Source organism: Antechinus flavipes, chromosome 5, assembly GCF_016432865.1.
Source record: "Antechinus flavipes isolate AdamAnt ecotype Samford, QLD, Australia chromosome 5, AdamAnt_v2, whole genome shotgun sequence".
Classification (NCBI taxonomy): domain Eukaryota; kingdom Metazoa; phylum Chordata; class Mammalia; order Dasyuromorphia; family Dasyuridae; genus Antechinus; species Antechinus flavipes.
The window spans coordinates 36,205,789-36,225,657 of NC_067402.1; the positions used below are offsets into that span (position 1 = coordinate 36,205,789).

General features: G+C 47.1%; 1 protein-coding gene across 6 annotated transcripts in view; it reads left to right on the top strand.

Moving 5' to 3' along the window:
* COLQ (collagen like tail subunit of asymmetric acetylcholinesterase) overlaps window positions 1-18,275 on the top strand; it is a 73,305-nt gene extending 55,030 nt beyond the window's left edge. For 3 of the 6 annotated variants that reach the window (XM_051963120.1, XM_051963122.1, XM_051963121.1), the window contains 6 exons: window positions 6,638-6,725; window positions 7,926-8,065; window positions 8,350-8,469; window positions 9,532-9,652; window positions 10,252-10,354; window positions 14,883-18,275. In XM_051963120.1, the coding sequence (XP_051819080.1) occupies window positions 6,638-6,725; window positions 7,926-8,065; window positions 8,350-8,469; window positions 9,532-9,652; window positions 10,252-10,354; window positions 14,883-14,952 (642 nt within the window). In that variant the 3' untranslated portion in view covers window positions 14,953-18,275. The remainder of the gene's footprint in view (window positions 1-6,637; window positions 6,726-7,925; window positions 8,066-8,349; window positions 8,470-9,531; window positions 9,653-10,251; window positions 10,355-14,882) is intronic. The other 3 variants (XM_051963123.1, XM_051963125.1, XM_051963124.1) reach the window with 3 other exon arrangements.
* The last annotated feature ends 1,594 nt before the right edge of the window (window positions 18,276-19,869 follow it).

Below are 19,869 nucleotides of genomic sequence, written 5' to 3' on the forward strand. Positions count from 1 at the left end.
GCGGAAGCACTAGCTTTTAAATGAAACAGCTGCCTAGGACTTGGCCGGGCTCTACGGCTTTAGTGATCTTGCAGTCTGTATAATGGGCACACACCCCCAACCCGGTGGGAATGGCTGAGAAGGCTCAGGCCACCGAGGCACTTCTCATCAGGTTGCAATCTGGAGGAGCCCGGCCAGAGGAACAGCAACGTTTCCCCGTGGTCCCTTCGTTCTTTGACGAGCATTTATTAAGCGCCGACTTTTTGCCCCGTGCGGTATTAGGCACTAGGAACGGTAAATTGGCCCGAGGGTGCTCGAGCGCAAAGGAGGGACGCGTTTAAGCAGCATCGGGTGGAGGGGGACGTTGCCGGTGCCGAGGAGCTAGAACCCGGGGTCGGGAGAACACATTCATGACGCCGGGATCTGCTGAAAGCTTTAGGATGTCCGCGGTCCCGCCCCGTTTCAGACGGGCGAGTTCTTGGTGTTCTGGGTTGGTTTGTTTTAACTTTGGTTCAAAGCTGTTCTTCCTTCAGCTTTATAAATTGTTCACTTGGGGAAGGACTGGGCTCTGAGAAATGGCTCTACCAGTGGCCAGACTCGGAAGCTGATTATCTGTCCTCCCCGCTGGGAGCCGGGATAAAGAAGTTCCATAGTAACAAAGGGAGAACCTGCCGGCTCCCTGGTGCACGCGGCCATGGGATCGTGCTCGGGCCCCTCCCCCTTGGTGTCCCCTTTGGTGTCTCCTGTGTCTCCATCTATGTCTCTGGCTCTCCATCTTTCTCTCTCTCATCACCAGGAGTAAGGGAGAAGTGTCCCTTCTTGGTCATTAGCCGGCCCGCTTTCTCCGGGGTGAGCCCTTCAGAACGGCTCCTGTGAGGGAGTTTCACAGTTACAGAGCTGTGGTGGGGAAGGGGCAGGAACTCTGCCCTGCAGAGTTGAAGGGAGGGCCCGGGGTATGTCCCTTTTGGGGTTCCGGCTGGCCTAACCCACCTTGGGGTTTCCCTTACAAACGTCCATTCCACAGGACTGAGCTCACAGGCCTAAGTTTGTGCCCGCTGTTTTCTGAACAATCCATTAAACAGGTTGTTCTTTAAAGGGGTTGTTCTTTTGGAGTCTAATAATAGACAAAAATCATGGGATTTCAAACTTAAAGGACTTGCCCAAAGTTATAAGGTTGGTTGGTAGTAAGTAGTAGAGCTCTAACAGAAAGCCGGTTCTTTTAACTCCAAATGCATTTTGACTCATCAGATATGGATAAAAGGTCAAAGTACTAGCTTGGCACCTAATATATAATAGGTACTTAATAAATGCATGTTCATATATAGTAGGTACTTAATAAATGCATGTTCATATATAGTAGGTACTTAATAAATGCATGTTCCTTTCCACCATTCCACCACACCAGCTCACCTTATAATAGCTTACATGGATAACAGTACTTAAAAGCTTACAAAATGCTTTTCTACTTTGTTTTTCTGTTTTGGTTTTGAGTTTTGGGTTTTTTTTTTTTTTTGCTGAGGCAATGGGGGTTAAGTGACTTGCCCAGGGTCACACAGCTAGGAAGTATTAAGTGTCTGAGGCCAGATTTGAATTCAAGTCCTGACTTCAGGGCTGGTGCTCTACCCACTGCACCATCCAGCTGCCCCTGCTTTTCTATTTTGTAAATGGGTAAGCCAAGGTCAAAAGTTTTGCTCGGGCCGAACTCTTCCTAAATGTCGGAGCTGGAGCTCCAATCCAAGGCTTCTGACTCCTAGGCTGGCTGCCCTGCCTTCTGTGTGGTGATGACTCTCAGGTTTCCCATCCATCTAAAATCAATCGAGTTGAAAGGTCCTTGGAAGAGAAGGGTGGGCAGGAGTCGTCCTCCATTGCCAGCCCCAGCCCTTCCATCAGGCCTTTCCATATCCCGAGGCTAGGAGGTCTCGGCACTCCCTGCTAGCCTGTCTCAGTTTTGCCTCTGCAGAAAAAGGCAGACTGAGTTTCCAGGTACATTCACAGACAGATCGGACAACCGGGCTGGAAAATCCGAAACAGAGTTTTGAAACTTGAATCTTCCAGTTTGCTTCTCTACGTTGAGCAAAGAATTGGAATGAGTGCCCTTTGCCCTTTGGGCTTATAGACTTGGCAGTCCCTGTTCAATATGAATCCCAATAAAAACTAAATTAAAGCTAAAAAAGAAAGATGGAGGAAAATAATTCAGTGTCCCTGACTCCCTTGGACCATCCTGACCCCCATTACGTCATGAGCAGAGGGGCCCTTGGCTCTTCCCGTGGCTGCCCCAAAGCAAGAGAACCCTACCAACAGCCACGTGGCACTCTAGGTGTGGAGACTTCCTCCTCCAAGGCTGATTAGGTTCTGCTCTGGGCAGAGTAAGACCCAGAAACCAAGTTCCCAGATGAGATGGAATCTGAGTTTCCCGACTTCCAACCCGACGCTCCACCCCTTGTTGCACCGCTTCCATAGAGGGACCGAAACTGTCCAGGGATGGCTACGTGCATCCTAGGGGTGAAGTCGCCCTTCATCCTTCGTTTACTCCGGCACGGGTCTAACCCAGCACTGTAGGGGCTGGCCAGCTCTGGCCGTGTCCCGGAGGCACCAAAGAACGCCTAGTGCTCGGCACGGGACGTTGTTGCTCAGTCGAGCCTGACTCTTGGTGGTCCCAACTGGGGATTTCCTGGCAGAGATATTAGGGTGCTTTGCCATTTCCTTCTGCAGCCCATTTGACAGATGAAGAAACTGAGGAAAACAGAGTAAAGTAACTGCCCAGTGACAGTCACACAGCCGCTAAGTGTCTGAGGCCAGACAGCCAAGTGTCCAGGCCCAGCATCCTGGTACTGCTCCCTGCTTGCTTCCGTATACAGTAGGGGTCTAAACATTGTCAGTGCAGGTGCTTGTGGTTTGGGAAGTTAAGTTCACTCTCGGTTGGCTGCTTTGTTTTCTTTTCTTTTAATGACATGTTGTTTTTCCAGTTATGTGATGGTTTTCGACATTCATTTTTGGTGAGATTTGGGGTTCTCATTTTTTCTCCCTCCTTCCCTTGCCTCCACCCCACCAAGATAGTGAGCAATCTGATATAAGTTATTCGTGTATAATCAATTTTTAATATATTTCCATATGAGTCATGTTGGGGGAAAAAATCAGAACAAAAGGGAAAAGCCACCAAAGAGAAGAAAAAGGGGAAATGCCCCCAAATGAAAATGCGGAGTTCCGGGCCACATTCGGTCTCGTGGCTCTCGGGGCGCGGATGGCAGTTTCCAACCTGAGCCTGTGGGAATCGTCTCGGAGCCACGGCTGCTGGGAAGAGCCACGGCTGTCCTGGTTGAGGTTCACACCGTCTTGCTGGCACGCCGGCTCCTATCCTAAACATCACTTGTAAATCTTGTGTGAGATGGGCCATGTCGCCTGGGAGAAAGGAGAAAAGTGAGAATCCGAACCAGGCTTTCTGGCCTGAATCCTCATTCCGCCAGGCCGCGCGGCGTCTCGGGGGGCCCCTTCTTGGGGGCCCCATGTTTGCTGTGGGGGTTGTTCGGTCGTGACCTCACGGGCCGTGCTGTTCTTGGGGGCTTTCTTCGCAAACGAGTCAAGTGAAATCATCGTCCCCGGGAAAGGTTCCCATCGTTCCCCAATGTGCTCACGGCCCCTGCCCAGGGGCAGCGGGCTGATGGGCTGAGCCGCTTCCTTTGGGGCCGGGCCTTCCTTGGCAGCGAAGACCCCCATGGGCTCGTGCTTCTGAGGGTGGATGTGAGATTTCGAGGTCACGTTTGCTTGCTCTGAGAAGTCTGAAAGAAGAAAGGCTCTTAGTTATGGCAGTTTGCCCTGTAGAGAAACCAGAGGTCCACGAGCACCATAATCTGTAGCCGGGGGCACCTCGCTTCCCATTGCCGTGTGCCGTCCGTGCGCCTCTCGGTGCCCTGCCCAAGTCCTCCAAGGGTTGCCAGTCTGCACCGGGGAGGAGAGGAAGCTTTCCAAGTCCCCATGTGAGGAAACCCCAGATTCAGACCAAAACAAAAATGGAGGTTCTCTAATTCAGCCTGGAAGGGGACCTCATTCTTGTGATCCCCTTGAGAAAGTCTTCAAAGTTTTTAATTTATTTTTTCAGTCAGTGAAATCTCTCTTTCTCTCCCTTCCATCCCCTCTTACTCTGGAGGGCGAGGTGCGATGGGAAGGAGCCTGGGCACAAATTTGCAGAATCGGCCTTCGTTGGCTTTGTCTAAGAAGCTGCTTTATTCTGCCTCCGGAGCCCAGGACCTCGCGGCCTGAAGGTGGGCACCCAGAGGGAGGAGTGACTCCTCCCGTCACTCACACGTCCCAGGAAAGCCCGTTTTTTGGGTGGCGCGAGTGTGTTCGCGGAGACCTTCCCTGTTATCTAACTGGGAAGTGGTCAGGGGCTGTTTGGGCAGGAACCAGGGGTGGCAGCCAGCTCCCCCCGCCCCGCTTCCCGTCCTGGAGCTAGCTCGCATTGCTGGCTAAAAAAAGCCCCTGAGTAGCTATATTAAGAAGGTGTGATTTCCTTTCATTCGAGACCCATCTTGGTGATCTCATTGAACGCTCCAGCTCCGAAAGGAGCCTTAGAGTGAGACTGAATCGGGACCTCTCTCTCCCCAAGATTTTAAAAAGAACCCAAATCCCCCCAGACTTGAGATGGGCCAGGAACCCCAAAGAAGGGGCCGCGTTCCCGAGGAGGAAAGTCACTCCTTCAGGCTTGACGGGGAGGGGGCCCGGGGAAGGGGCTGCTTCGGGGCTGGGGGATTGTATTTCATCAGGAGGGCCAGCCTGCCAAAGCTGGCTTGTGGGCAGGGAATCCAGGCCAAAGGTACGGGGGGCATCAATCACTGTCCTGCTTAGACCCTAAAGGTGATTAGTGCCTGGCCGAGGGCTGGGTTACAGGGAGGAAACAAGCCCTGCTTCGTTCACCAAGTCTCGGGCTCTGGACACAAGGCCAAGGTGCGGGTACTTGGGAAATCTCATTCATATATATATAGGTCTATGTGTGTGTGTGTGTGTGTGTGTGTATAGTTATAGTTTTATATATATATCTGTACACACACACACACACACACACACCAGAGCTCCGTGCTGCACGAGCCTTTTTGAGGTTTGGTGTTATAAAAGTAGTCGTCTCTGTCCTGTAGGAAAATGGGAAAAGTCAGGCTTGTAAAGCGACTGACTCGGGGAAGGGGATTCCCGTTACACGTGTACTTGGCCCTTGGCAGCTGCTGCTCACTGATGGCCGTTCTGCGGCACAGGCCTCTGGGTCACCCCGGTCAGTGATAGGAAGCACCGAGCCCAGCGTCCGCCTCGTGTGCACGGCTCCTCGTGCGGCCGCTTGAGTGCGAGCCCTGTAGAACTGTGTCCTTGGAGAGGACTTTGGGAACTAGAGCAGACGGGCCGTGGCCCTGCGCCCTGGTGCCGTTCTCATGCACGGGCCACCGTAGCCTTTGCCAGTGGTCGGATTGTTGGTTTTAGTCCTTTCCCTTAAGCTCTTCCTTCTCCTTGGTGGGCGGCAGACGCGAGGGGCACTGGGGCTGGGCCGTGGAGGTCTGAGGGGCGCGGGTCTGGCCGCCGCCTCCTGCTGGACTTTGGGGACTTGTTAGCGCGCTGTGACGGCCCTGGGAGCCCTAGGGTTGCCAGCACTCTGCTCCCCCCACTGTGGAGGAGATGGTCCGTTCAGTGACTTCCTTTACAGATGATGTAATGTTGGCTCAGAGAGGAGCTTTGTCCTTAGGCTGGGGCTCTTCCTCCTTCCCACAAAAACTCTTTCACATTTGAACCTCTCGGGGTCCCCATGAGGGCCGGGGCAGGGATTCTCACACTCATTTTACAGACGAAGAAACTGAGGATCTGAGAAGTGGCGTTTGACCTTGGGTTACAGGCAGCAGAGCCAGAGCTGGCCGAGGTCCGGGGACTCCATCCTGGGCCTGGTCACTGTCTCCTCGTGGTCCCCCTCTTCCGTCCCTGTGCGACTTGCTCTGTAACAGTCTCCCTCTTTTTGCCCAGCTGACTCTCAGCCCCCACAAAACCTTTCCCTTTTGCCCCCCATGTGAACGACCTTCTCTGAACACTCACATTACACGGTGATCTGGTGGTTCCATTCATGTTGTTTGGTTGAGAGAATCAAAAGCATTTATATGGTACCTACTATGTGCCGGGCACTGTGCCAAGTGCTTTACAAATAGTACCTCATTTGATCCTCCAAGGTGAGTGCTATTATTATCCCATTTTACAGATGAGGAAACTGAGGCAAACAGGTAAGTGACAGCAACTAAGTGTCTGAGACTGGATTTGAATCCAGATCTTCCTGACTTCAGGTCCAATACTTGAGCCACTGGGCCCCCCAGCTGTTAAGGGGGGTGTTACACGCTGGTTGTTGGGGGGATTGTAGCAGAGGAGGACACTGGAAGCTCACAAGGACTAGGAAAAAGCTTCCCAGTACGTGACCTCTCCAAATCTCTTTTTTCTTCATTCTTAGTAAAATAAAGTGGGTTCAGGAGCCTCCCACCTTCTCTCTTAAAAGACCCCCTCTCTCACAAGAGCCTCGTGGTTTCCTGCTGCAGATTGCTCTCTCTTGTTCTGGGACTGAGTGCGAGATGGTGGAGTTGGGAGCGTAGAGTTCAGCTGACCTGTCAAAAAGCCTAACACCCCGCACTTTCCTCCCCACCAGGGACCGAAGGGCGACTCTGGAGTGACAGGTCCACCTGGCCGGCCCGGACCTCCTGGCAAACCTGGGCCCCCAGGAGAACCAGCTTCAGGTAGGGGGCATCCGCTGCCCGTGATCCGTTCCCCTCCTCGACTCCATGGACACTTGGGAGCATTGGTTTTCTCCCTGTGTCCCAACTAACCTGGGGTCCTGGAGGGACCATTTGGGGTCAAGTTCCTGTCTGGACTCCCACAGCGTGTTGGTGAAGCCATGAGTGCTGGCTGCCCACCCCCTCCCAGGGGCTCATGGGGGGCTAATTTCTGGACCCAAGTCGGCAGGCTTCTGTAGGCCTAGGATGCATCTGCAGCTAATCTCGTCTCCTTGGACCCCCTGCTTCAAGTTCCATTCAGTGTCTCCCCTTATAGGGTGGCTTCCCAGAATCCCCCTTTGTTAGCACTTTCTCCTTCGTGAAGTGACTTTTTATTAATTATCTGTGTGTATGATGTGTCCTGCCAGTAGACTGGGAGGTCCTTGAGGGCAGAAGTGCTTTGTTTTGGCCTTTGCACCCACAATACCTCGCCCAGGGTGCACTTAGTATGTTTGGGATTGAGCCGAAGTCTTCATCCTTGCCAACTAATGTCTGCACAGCCTTTGTGAGATTCAGATGTAGGCGGAATCCTTGAGACAGAAACCTATGTTCTAGCACTTAACACGTAGTAGGAACTTTATAAATGTTGATCCTAAGGGAGAGGAGTAGGAAGGATTTGGAATTTCATTGGAATAGGGAATTTCTCTCTCCACTAATGTAGACCGGCACCTTTTCTGTACTTCGGAATATTGCCTGGAACAGGGGGGTGGAATGCCTCCGGGGCTCCACAGCCAGCATGTGTCACAGCAGGATTGTCCTGGCTTCTATACCACACTAGCTTTCATCGAAACAAAAAAGTCTAAAAATTAAAGCAGTTTTAAAAGTCACTCTCCCTCAGGTACATCCAAGGTTCTTTCCATTGTAACCATTGACTGGGCAAAAAACTGTAGAGAGCACGGAGCCTCAAGTCGATCCGGCCTCAGACATTTACTAGCGGAATGATCCTGGACAGTCACTTAATCTGTCTTTGCTTCAGTTTCCCCATTTGTAACAGAGCTCAAAATGCCTTCCTCCTTAGGGTTGTTGTAAAGATCACACAAGGTACATGGGTATTAATGTCGGCTCTCATTAACCATCCTGTTAAAGACGTAGTGCGCTGTCTCCAGGAACCAGCTTTTTGGACGTCTGCCGTAAAACAGGGTGGCCTGGTATTTTGTTTTCCAGAACAATCTATAATTGGACCCAAAGGGGAAAAAGGACCTCCTGGACCTCCGGGGAGATGTCTCTGTCGCTCCTCCGTGAATGTGAATAGCCCGTCCTATGAGGAATATGAGCACGGACCGAACTACCCCCGAGTGCCCGTGGTAAGGCTAGTTTGATGACAATGGCTGATGGTGAATCTGTGCTCAAGCTCCTCGGCAGTCCTGAGCAACGGCCCAGTGGAGACCCTTCCAAATGAATCATTCCTTCCAATATGGACTTTCAGAGTGGAAACTCAAATCTTAGTGTCTCCGAGAAAGTAGTCATGATCAATGGGATCCATTGATCAAAGGCCTTGGGGCTGGGGGTTTTGTTTCCTTTCCAACTATTTCCTTTCTGCTCTAGAGAACCTTTGGCTGGAGTCCTCACTGATCTCTTCTTTGGGCAGATTTTTGTGGTGAACAATAGGGAGGAGCTGGAGCGTCTGAACACCCGAAACGCCATCGCTTTTCGCAAAGACCAGCGAGCTCTCTATTTCAAGGACAATGTTGGTTGGCTCCCCATCCAGGTAATCCAAGGGATCATTTCAGGATCCACTCTAAGAGTCTGCAAGAAATCAGAAGATCACAGGATTTGGCCACATATATGGGGAGCCACACACCTTCTATGACTCCTGCTACCAGAAAGATAGGAAGAAGGTCCTTAGCTCTCACTGCTCAGAACATTATCCCACTTCTCTGTTGAGTTTTTTTCCCTCTATATTTTTGAACAAAAGCCTAAAGATAAGCTCAAGGTAGAGATTTCCCAGAGCCCATATTTGCCAGTGCAATCCTGGCCTCTTTAATACCAGACTACCTTCCTTAATTCAGTGAAAAGTCAAACTTTTTCAACTTTTGGAAATAATTGGCAGCATTTTAAAAATGCTTCAAAGTTTGCAGTCTCCTTTGAATCTTATTACAAGCCTATGGGATACGTACCATATAGGTATTATTATACTAATTTACTTTTTCTAATTCAATATTGAATTCCAAATTCTTTTCCTTCCTCTATCTTACTCATTTTACTCAGATGAGGAAACTGAAACTGAGAGAGGCTAAATGCTTTGCCATGTTCACATAGCCAGGACGGGAAAATTAGAGACAGGAACTGAATCCTGGGCTTCCTGATTCCACATTAACTCTCTATCCAAGACACCAGATTTCCCCTCAGCCAGAGATCCTCTGGCAATTTAATAAAACCTATGTGGAATACTATTGCCGCCTTGGTAGTGTTTCCCTTGTACTCCCCTGCCCCAAATATATTTATTTCCAAGTTCAAATGTATTCTTTTTCAAAGTTTTTCTTTTTTTTTAGTTTATTAGATTTCAAGATTTCATTTTATGATATTTTGATTTACATTTTTTCTCTCTTCTCAAGATGACAATCTGTAATAGATTATAGCTATATAATTATATTAAACATTAGTCATATTGTGAAAGAAGAATCAGAATAAAAGGGAAAAACCATGAGAAAGAAAAAAACAAAACTGAAAATATTATGCATTCAGACTCCATCGTTTCAAATGTTTTCTTTCTTGTTCCTTGGAAGTCTGTTGTCCTCTCCCGGTAATTGTTGTGTGTTTGTTTGGATAGCTTACCCCTTTCTATCCTGTGGATTACCCTGTAGACGAAGGCAGCTCTTGTGGAGACGGAGTCCTACAGCCCGGGGAAGAGTGTGATGATGGCAACAACATGGTGGCTGACGACTGCATCAGTAAGTGCGGGCCAGGTGCCCTGGGCCAGGAGGCGAGTCTCAGTGAGAAGGACGGGCAGGCTCAGGGATTACGTCAGGAACGGGGGTGCAGAGGATGTCGGCACACAGGCTTTTGGGAGGAAGGCGAAGGGTCTTCTCTAATTGTCGGGAGAGCGTGTTTGCCAGAGGCTCCTCCAAATGAGATGATTTGAGTTCTATCCAGTTTCTTCATCAGTAGAGACACTGACGAGTAATGAAGTGAATAAGGGCAGGGAAAGGGTAGTAATAAGGGTTGGGGTGGTCCATCAGTTGCCTCTTTCTTTCCCACACAAATGAGTGGACCAGACATACCTTTTAACAACTTACACTCATTTAAACTGCAGAGTCCCACTGCAAATAATTTGGGTCTCTGGCTCTGGCTGTTGACTTCCCCCAACCTCTCAACCTCGTACATGGAGGTCGCTGATCGACGTAGCCCAGTCGATAGATCTTAATACACAAGTTCTTGCTAACTGCAAAAGGCCTTTTAGCTATGGCGTCCTCCTTGATGAGGCAGGAAGGGGACCCAAAGCCAGTCTCCCCATTCACCTGAGCGCTGCTGTCTTCCTGTGCCCGCTTAGGATGTCATCGAGCGTATTGTGGCGACGGCTATCGGCACGAAGGTGTGGAAGACTGTGACGGAAGGGACTTTGGCTATCTGACTTGCGAGACCTATCTCCCCGGGTAGGGATGCCGCGATACCTTGTTTGAGTGTATGCAAAAGGGATTTAAGCAAGTCAGTTTTTGTCTCGGCCACAATTACTTGAAAGCACAAATTATTTCTCCTGGGAGCATGCTGTGCCCACAGGGATAGAGGGAGGGGAAAGCAGTTTGCATCACTCTTGAGCCGATGCAAGGACAAAGCTATCTGTTCCTATGCATGATTTTTTAAAAATTTCATGAGAAAACCTTCTTTACCCTCTGCCCCCAAATGATGTTGAATACTTGTGCTTCCTTGACCATGAGTTTGGAGAGAGAAATTAGGGGTGAATGGAAAGAGAGTCACGAGCAACAAAGCAATTGCATCAGATTGAACAAATGACTATTGAGTACTTACTGTATCTAAGATAACTGCAGTAAGAGCCGAAGGGATGTGATGAAGAATAAAACACTGTCCTTGCATACTCTTGGTCCGATCACATTTCCAAAAATGAGAGATTTTCCATGGGCTTTCTTCCTGGTAGTCTCAAATTAGGCAGCTGAAAAAGAGCTTTCCATAGAAAGAGCCTGGGTTTCTGAATACTGAATGATATCTTACAAGATATTATATTGTCTCAAGGAAGATAAAGGAAGAGATTAAAAAAAGAAAGAAAAGCTCACATAGGCCCAGCTTTTGTGTTAACCCATTCTTAGCAGCCACCCAGCCACAAACCGCTTTTCAAAACTATTTCTACCCATTCAGCAGCCCTCGTCCAGTCCAACATCCTGATTAACGTCTGGCTTGAACTCTGGCAGGTAACCTGTTGCACTCAAAAGCTACCTGGGCTGGCATTTTTGTCAGACAATTCCTTGTTCAACTATTTTCCTTTTTCCATTCTTGGGCTGGAATTAGGAGAGATGAGTCTCCTGCTCTCAGTAACTATAATCTCGGGCAATTCCTTCCACTGCTTTGTCACTGAAGTTGCCCTTTGGGAAAGGGAAATATGATTGGAAAGAAAAAAAAAATCAATGTGGAAAGCCTTAATTTTGTGAAAACCAGTTAATCAATGAGCAACTATTAAACACATAATGTGTGCCTGTGAGAGTAGACTGGCCATGGAAGCAGAAAGGCCTGGGTTCAAGTGCTACCTTGTATATATACTTGCAGCACAAGCCTGGATCAAACACTTAATAGCTTCTCAGGTTTCTAGAGAACTCGGTTAAAGGAAAGGGGCCAGTCTGCCCTGGCAGAAGAAGCTCCTCACCAAGGCGCCTTATGCCTGTGAAATCACGGGTCCAGTCTCTATCTGGTACCATGTAAAGAGCCGGAGCTAGAAGGAGAGACAGATTCCCTATCCTCAAGAAAGTATATTCTCACAAACAAGAACCTATATTCTCACAATAACCTCCCTGCAAGATGGCCGCCATTGTTTCCCCTATTTTTTAGATGAGAAAACGGGTGTTCTGGAATTACGTTATTTGTCCAGGATCCCACAGGGTGTCTGAGGCCGGGTTTAAGTCACGGCTTCCTAACTTAGCCAGGTCCAGTGCTGTATCCACTGAGCCACCTCCAGCATCCACAGAGAGGAGATAATGGGGGTAGGGGAGTGATCCTTCAGGTTGAAGATTACCCACAAATAACGAAAGGCTCATGGCAGGTGTAAATACGTTGCACGCGATGATTATAAATGATGGAGGAGGAGCCCAATGAATGCTATGATTAGGGAAAAAAAAGAGATGGACTGGTCCCATGGGGAAGGACTGGCCCACCAGTGGACAGCCCACGGCCTCCATCCTCTGCTGTCGGGAGGTGACAGACTCGGAGGAGGAGCCTGCGTCCCCAGCCCTAGTTCTCGTCTGTTGACCAGCCCCATGTCCAGGAACAGGCTGCTTTGCTTCTGTGCCTCCAGAAAAGGAGGAGGCTGGCCTAAGATAACCTTGAACTTGAGGCTCTCCAGTGTCTCCAGATACTCAAAACAACTCCCTATGGGGTTGTACCCAAGCGAGGGACCCCGCTGTGCTGAGGGACCCATTCCTTTCTGCATTCTAAATGAACAGGTCAGCACCTACTAAGTGCCCGGCACTGTGCTGAGCACCAGGGCAGCGAAGAAAGACAGACGATGCCAAGGAGTTCAGAGGCTAATGGGAATAACGCTTCTCATTGATAAAGAAGGGGGCGCGGTGTTTTCTGGGAGAGGTGGAGAAATAGGTCCCAGTGGATTCCCTCCCTCCCCCAAGGGAGACTGGTTGGGCTTTCCACACTAGAGAAATATTGCATCCTGGGAGAGGGAAGAAAAGCAGTGGGATGAACCGAACAGAGCCAAGAGGAGCCCCAGAGATTGCAGGAAGCTGAAGGGCCGAGGCTGGTGGCCATCCGCGTTGGTGAAAGGTGGCTCTCCTGACGGCTAGGGCGGCACGTGGGAGGCTGCCCTCCTGGGAAGCCAGGCTCTGGAGCCCGATGGGAGGGGGGCACGTTTGGTGCATCCAGCCAGCGCTGCTCATCACATTATCTCCTGATTATTCCCGGCCTCATCTGTCCTCGGAGAGGCTTTCTCCCCCATCAGCCTTCCTCCTGTTTCCTGTCAGCTATCATGTCTGTAGAGGAGGGATCCAGCAGTGGCTACTCATTAACCAGGTTTGGAGGCTGCAGGGGGATTGTGGGAAGCTGAAGTCATGCTCGGGGTTGGGTGGGGCAGACACCCCCCTTTCCATCCCAAACCCCGGTGCACAAACACTGCGCGGCCCCGTGCTGGACCCCGAGGGTGCCGGGACAGAAAACCGCCCCTTCTCTTCAGGAGCTCGGCTCGCCTGGGCTGGAGAGGAGCCGATTGTCTCCCCTGTGCGCACATAAACACAGCACAAGGCGCTGAGAAGTCTAGGAAAAGCTGAGGAGGGAGAGGGCTCCGACCCCCGGGCTCAGAGGCTCCGTGGGAAAAAAAATAGGCAAAGATGAGCAGGGAGAATGTTGTAGAATGAAATGGTTTGTAGGAATTCAAGGAAGCCCAGGGAAAGCTCCTCATCCAGTCCGTCCGGGATAGAGAGGGCAAAGCGCCAGGCTGTTAGGAGGAACCAGACTGTCAAGAACTGGAAATTCCAGGCTAGGAAACGTCTTTTATTCTCAAGGCCACAGAGAACCACTGAATGGATCTGAGCAAGGGAATGACGTGGTGAGATCTGTGTCTGAGGCCATACGAGGGCAGAGACTGGAATTGTGGAAATCAGTCGGGGCTATCACGAGGCTGGGGAGAGAGGAGATAAGGGTCCGAGTAGGTGATGGCCGTATGAGGGAAGGAAAAAAATCATTTACGCTTGTACACGGGGGAGAACCAAGAAGACTTAGCCAAATACTGGCAGCGTGGGCAATGAAGAATAAGAGAAGGATTACGGAGGACTCTGGCTGGGCATTAACACAGGGGTGCGGCCGTCAAAAAGAGGGAAATGCCTTCCTGGAGGTTAAATGTGGAGGGGGGGAAGAGAAGCCAAGGTTGGGATGACTGACTTTTATAATGGACAATTATAATTCCATTAGATTGTAAACTCCTTGTCTTTGCCTCTCTTTGTGTCCTAAGCACTTAGGATGGTGACTGGCACATAGTAGGTGCTTGATAAATGTTTATTGGGCAATTACTTATAACAACTCCTCCCTCAAAAGAGAACTTCTTAAAGGCTCCTTCTCATTGGCACTGGAGAAAAATTTAGGCTAAAATCCCAGTTCTTTGATTTCACCTATTTGAATTTTTTTTTGTTGTTGTTGTTGTTTTTCATCTGTGAAATGTGAGTGCATTCCACTAGACCAGGAATTCATTTGGGGTCTGAATTCCCAACCCAGAGATCTAAAAATTTGATTTCAAGCTATGTTTTTATTACATTTAAAAAATTTGTAATTATTTAGATTATATTTATTTATATTTTATATAATAGATATAAGTAGATTATTCCTAAATAGTATTTTTTTGCAATCCTCTGTATTTCATTTTGTTCATTTAAAGTCAGAATTTGAGAAGGGGTCCACAGGGTTCACTGGACACTGCCCAAAGGGGTCAATGACAAAAAGTAAAGAGCTTTTGGACTAGACCAGGGCTTTTTAAACTTTTCCCACTCATGACCCCTTTTCACCTGACAAATTTTTATGCAACCCTTGGGTATATAGGTATATGAGACTGCTATATAAATCAAACATTTACTGAAAATAAATCATAATTTTGCAACCTTCATATTCAGTTACAAGACTCCATATGGGGTTGTACCCAAAATTTGTCTGGGGACAAGATGATCTCTAAGGAGGTATCCACATGGTCCAGTGCATAGAGTGCTTAGCTCGGAGCCAGGAAGATATGAATTCAATCCAATTCCAGCTTACTTCCCGAGAGATTACCTCCGTCTCTCAGTTTCCTCTTGTGTAAAATGGAGATGAGAATAGCACCTACCTCCCACAGTTGTCCTGAGGATGATGGTGTTTGTAAAGCTCTCAGTGCTAGCTGTTATCATTCAGGCTCCTTCCACCTCTCAGAGCGCAAGATCCCATGGTAATTGTAGAATTCTTCCTGACCCAAGGTTCTCTTTTTTGTCTCAGGTCTTATGGGGAATTGAAATGCACTTCCCACTGTTATATTGACTCCACACCATGTCGCTATTTCACATGAAGGGATGCAGGGTGTGGAATGGACAGCAGCTGCTAAAATGCTATTTCAGACTGGCATAGAAATGCCAAATTCTGCATGAAGAAAACAAAAACCAACCATCTTGCTGCTGACAGCTATCGGAGACGTACGTTTCATTAGTTCCGACTGGAAGAAAAATGGACCACTGTATCCTTGTCTTAATCCAAAACGTAGAAGGCATCTCACGGCTCCCTTTGGGAGCTGGCCTGCTGCCCCACCGTCAAGGCAATTCTGCCGGAAAACAGCCACCCATCTCCATCCTCCAGAAAACGAGCCGAGGAGACAGGGACGCCTCAGCGGAGCACTCTCCATCCACAGGCTTCGGGGTGCTTCTGAATTGAGTTTTGATCTGCAGCTTTCAGTCGTCTCTTGGCGTGGTGGTCGTGACAAGACTCTTCCCTCCTCCCCTGACCTTGGGCCACGTCAGGACCACACGACAGGGCAGACTTGGGCGACACGGAGCACCGACGGCTCCTGGGCCGTCATGGAGGACTCTTGGCTACTGGTCAGCTCTCGGGTGAGAGACTACGGAGGGCATGCGGCCATCCTCCTTGGGGAGAAGCTGATTCAACCCCAGACCGAGCAGCCACTGGCTCCCTCAGACTTCAGAGCCAGCTTCAAAAAAAACATGAAACATCGGTTCCATTTTGACTTCCATGAGAACAAAGGCTTACTGAGACCTCTCTGGACTAGCTGGGAAACCTCTCCTAGGGCCTGTTTCTGCATCCCAGCCTTCCTTGTCTCTCTGGTGGTTCCATTTCTCTGGGCTGAGCTTCGTCCCCTAATCCCGGTGACCACCCCTCCACACCATTCTCTTGTATAGTTCCCAGCCAGTTTTCCCACCATCTCCTCCGTCCTTCAGAAAACCCCATCCTTATTGTGTGAAACTGTCTCTGTGCTTCTCCGCTTTCTCTAGTGAGTCGTGGCGCTTCTCCGGGGGCAGGAATCACGGGCGGGTCTTAGTGCTGCGTCTGCAGAGGGGAGCGCCCAGTTTCTCCACTCGCGAGTCCGTTAGGCCTGTGAATTGTCGGGCTGGCAGGGCCTTGTGTTCTGTCTCGTGAAGAAGCCACAAACGTTCTGATCTCTGTCCCCGCAGCATTAGCGATAGTGGTCTCTGCTCGCTAAAACTACCAAGTGGCTTGTTGTGTGCAGGATGTTCTGTGTTTTTCATACAAACCCATCCAGACAGGGCAGGGAAGGTGCATGTCTATGGGCTGCAGGGGTGAGCTGCCGGTGCAATGGGTGTCCCAGTTTACGATGTGGATTCCAAATGAAGGCGTGTCTCCTTCGTGCACTGATGAGCACGGCTTAGACTCAGTCTCTCCAAGACTGGATGCAGGTGAGAACGTCTCCGACTGGTGTCAACCACCAGAACACTACCCTTTCATCAGGTGGGGAGGAACCACTGCTCTGTGCCCGACATGGGATTCACAAGGAATAAAGGCAGTTCATTCACTCCCGGTGACTGGCTTTTGCATAGTGGTTTGTTCAGTGTGGCTAAACACTGCTGGACAGGTGGTGAGTGACAGTTTGGGTTTAAATCTCTTACTAATCCTCTATGATGGCACAAGTTGACTCCTATTATCTTAAGTGGGGTAATTTGAAATTTTTTGAAGGAGAAAAAAAAGGATTTTGGTTTTTTTAAATTTAGCTAGCATGGAGCACTTTGGCGGGAGACAGAGGTGGCCAGAGCAAAGCTTGGGGCATGGGGAGTGGTTGGGAGTGAGTTAAGTAATCCTGTGTGTCAGTTTGGGGGACGCAGTAAACATGCTGACCCTGAAGGCTTCCACTTCTAACATCCTTTGCCTCTGTCTGTGACTGCTGTCCAATCCTTGATACGCCTTTCTACGTAGTGATGAAGACATCTTCTTAAATGCTCACAAACAGGACCTGCGTGCTCAGAAATTGTGGGCGGGTCGGTGGAGATTTTGTAAAATCACGATTTAATGGCTCATCCATGTTTGTGCTATCTTTGTGGACAGAGAATGAACCAGAGGAGGCATGTTCTGTTGGATAGCTCCTTTAGGGAGAGATGGATAGATGAAAATGTTCACACCACACACCTCGCAGGGCTCCTTTGTCTATAACCATTGTCTACTACCATGGGTTTTTGTGCCCCATAAAATAGCTTCTGCTGCTAACTGTGTTGCTGCCACAGGGGCTCTTGGGCATGTGCTTATTCCTGGATGTGCCATCTCTGCACAGGAAGATCCCTGGGGGTCCATCTTCTCGTCCTTCTGAGGGCTTTTCTTCCATGTCGCTAAAGCAAAGGAGGTTCTCCTGGGAGGATATTTTTTTGAGAGCTGAAGTGTACAGCATACAGACATGTCCTTCCTGTTACACATGCTTTTCCTTTTTAGCCCTGTAATCTTAAAATACACATTTAATATATCAACCATATAGACTTGGAACTGACCAAATTGCACAATGTACACACAATAAAATTCTTCTATGTCAGATAATAGCAAGTTTTTGTTCTTTTGGGCTATTCTATGTTTGTTATAAAATTACAGATTTATAATTAGGTTCCGTCTTGTGAAGTCCTTTTTTTTCCTCCTTAAAAATAAATACTTTAAGGTTTCCTTTGTTGTAATAGATAAAACAAGAGTCAATAATATCTGAGTTCAAATGCATGCCCACGGGCAAAGCAATTAACCCCTAACTTGAAATTTCTTTTTTTGTAAAGTAGAAAAAATAATAGTGATAGTCCCTACCTCCAGCATTGCTAGAACACTCATGTGAGAGTGAACACAAAAGCACTTTGTCCACTTGAACTTGCTATAGAAATGTTGAGCTCATTGTTTCCTTCTAACAATCCTGTGAGGTAGGTGGTGTGAACATTATTACCACATTTACCCTATTAGAAAGAATGGGCCCATAGAGCAGAAACTTCTTGGACACAGACGGAATCCCTGTCTCCTATTTCCAAACCCAACGCTCTTCAAGCTGTTGTTCAGAACCCAAACATGCAGGTTAGTCAAGATTTTGGTGTGAAATGGAATCAGGAGATTGGGGAGTAGGAATGGAGATAAATCATATTCATCCTTGCAGTCTCTTACCATGTGAATTTTAGTACCAGAATGTAGAAAATGTCTCTTGGGGTTTTTGTTTGTCCAGATGTATCAAAGCTTGTTAAATAAGCTAATCTCTCATAATCTTTTGGGTCTTGTCTTTCCTTTTTCATTAATTTGACAGATGTGAATATTTTCATTTATAAAGAACAGCAAAAAATTGTATATGAAACTTAATTTCAATCACATTTGTTTCTTTTTAAAAATTATACATTAAATTTAACATGATATCAAGACTGTCTGCGTCTTCCTTTCTTCTGAGCATTACTGATTTTTCTTGTGTGTTTTTTCAAATGTTTCACTGATGATTTTCTTTAATTTTATTTCTTAAAATTACTATTACTAACCCCTCTGGCCAGTTCTCTAAGTAATTAAAAGTATAATTAAATAAAACAAATTCATGCCTTAAGACTATCTGAAAATATATTTCTTTCTGCACGGACAGCCTACCGCCTCTCTGCCAAGAAGTAGGAAGAATCCATCTTCAGTCATACAAAGTAATGTTTGGTTCTTAAGTTGTTCAAATTTGTTTTCCTTTACAATTGTTCTTCTGGTTCTTGTTCATTTCACTCTGCACATCAATTTATGCAAGTTTTCCTCTGTTTCTCTAAATCTGTTCTTTTTTGTCATTTCTCAAAGAATAAGGTTATAGTCAAATGCCATAATTTGTTCAGACTTTGTTTCCAGGTCTTTGTGACACCAAAAAATATTGCTATAAATTATTTTTCTATAATGAATCCTTTCCATCTATTTTTAGTCTCTCTAAAATATATAACTAAAAATGGTAACCCTAGGTCAAAGAGTCTGCAGTTTAATGAATTTGGGAATATAGTTCCAAATTGCTTTCCAATCTAGTTGGATCCGTTTATATACCTTCCCCAGCAGGGCACTAGTCGGTCAATCTTCCCACACTTGTCATACTTTTTTTTTTTTTTTTAAGCCATCTTAATCTGATGATGATAAAATAGAAAATCATTTTAATCTCCATATCTCTTATTATTATGATTTGGATCATTTTTTCATGTGTTGTCGATAGCTTACATTTCTTTTGAGACATGCCTAGTTCATATTCTCTGATATATCAGTTCCCTGCGTCTTCAATATTAGATTTGGTTTAATCAAAAAATTTGCTGCAAGGATTTTTCCAAGTTATCTATTTCAAGTTCTAATTGCATTCGCTTTTTTTTGTGTGCAAAATTTTTTTGATTGTACAAAATCAAAATTATTGTTTTATTTTATTTTATTTTATTTTATTTTTTACAAATATCTCAATTCCTTGCTTGTTCAAGAGCTCTTACAGGTACCTCCTTCCTTCTCTAATTTGTTTATATATATATTTTTTTATATCTAAGTCCAGGATAATTTATAATTTGTTATGGTGTATGGTGTGAGATGCCAGTTTAAACCCAAATTCTCCCAAACTGTTTTCTAATTTTCCTAGCAGTTTTTGTCATATATTGAGTTCTTACCTCTATGGTTGTGTCCAGAGATTTGTTGACTACCATACAACATTTTTTGTTTCTGGGACTTTTGGACCTAATTTTCTCCACAGATCAATTTTTCTATTTTTTAACTAGTACCAGATTATTTGATTACTGCTTTGTAGAATAGTTTGAAATCTAATACTTTTAAGTCCCCTTCCTTTCCATTTTTTTTATTATTTATTTTGAAGTTCTTGATATTTTGTTCCTACAAAATAATTTTACTATTATTATGTATAGTTCTATAAAATAATTATTTGGTAGTTTGATTGCCATGGCATTGAATCTATAAGTCAATTTGGGTAGCATTGTCATTTTTATCACATTAACTTTACTCAACAATGAAC